Source organism: Nestor notabilis, unplaced genomic scaffold (assembly GCF_000696875.1).
Source record: "Nestor notabilis isolate BGI_N333 unplaced genomic scaffold, ASM69687v1 scaffold21236, whole genome shotgun sequence".
Classification (NCBI taxonomy): Eukaryota; Metazoa; Chordata; class Aves; order Psittaciformes; family Psittacidae; genus Nestor; species Nestor notabilis.
In genome coordinates, this window is record NW_009931707.1 from 3601 (window position 1) to 4065 (window position 465).

At 44.7% G+C, this 465-nt stretch overlaps 1 protein-coding gene across 1 annotated transcript in view; it reads right to left on the reverse strand.

The window, feature by feature from the left end:
- Positions 1 to 289: 289 nt before the first annotated feature.
- ZCCHC10 (zinc finger, CCHC domain containing 10) overlaps positions 290 to 465 on the reverse strand; it is a 6005-nt gene continuing 5829 nt past the window's right edge. The window contains 1 exon segment of the mRNA XM_010016037.1: positions 290 to 465. This exon segment is cut by the window's right edge and continues 1 nt beyond it. Coding sequence (XP_010014339.1) covers positions 290 to 465 — 176 coding nt within the window.

Sequence of the window (465 nt, forward strand, 5' to 3'; positions counted from 1 at the left end):
TTGCTTTCCAGCATGTAAACATCCAGGTGACTGGACCTTAGCTCATAGAAACAAATCTGATGATAGATTTTTCAACTAAAAAAGTAAAATTTTCCATAAAAGGATAAACCACAAAAATACTCTTTCAGGAAGTCTCACGTGCCATCTAATACCTCCCATGGCCTATGAACAACTACGCAAAACACTTAGAAAGGTTCAGCAACAGGTTAAACTGTTTGCCAGCCGTGTGCTGAAGACACCTTGGCAGAGTGTTCCCACTCACTAACCATCAGGTCCACCCTGCACCACGCTATTTCTTCTTCCTTTTCTTTGGTGGCTCGTCATCAGAGCTACTGTCTGTGCTGCTGCTGCTACTGCTGGAGGAACTAGAATCCGATTCGAACTCTGAAGAGGAGGAGGAACTACTCGAGGATGGAGAAGATGAGGAAGTAGAGGAGCTCTCGTCACTGTCACTATCATCATCGG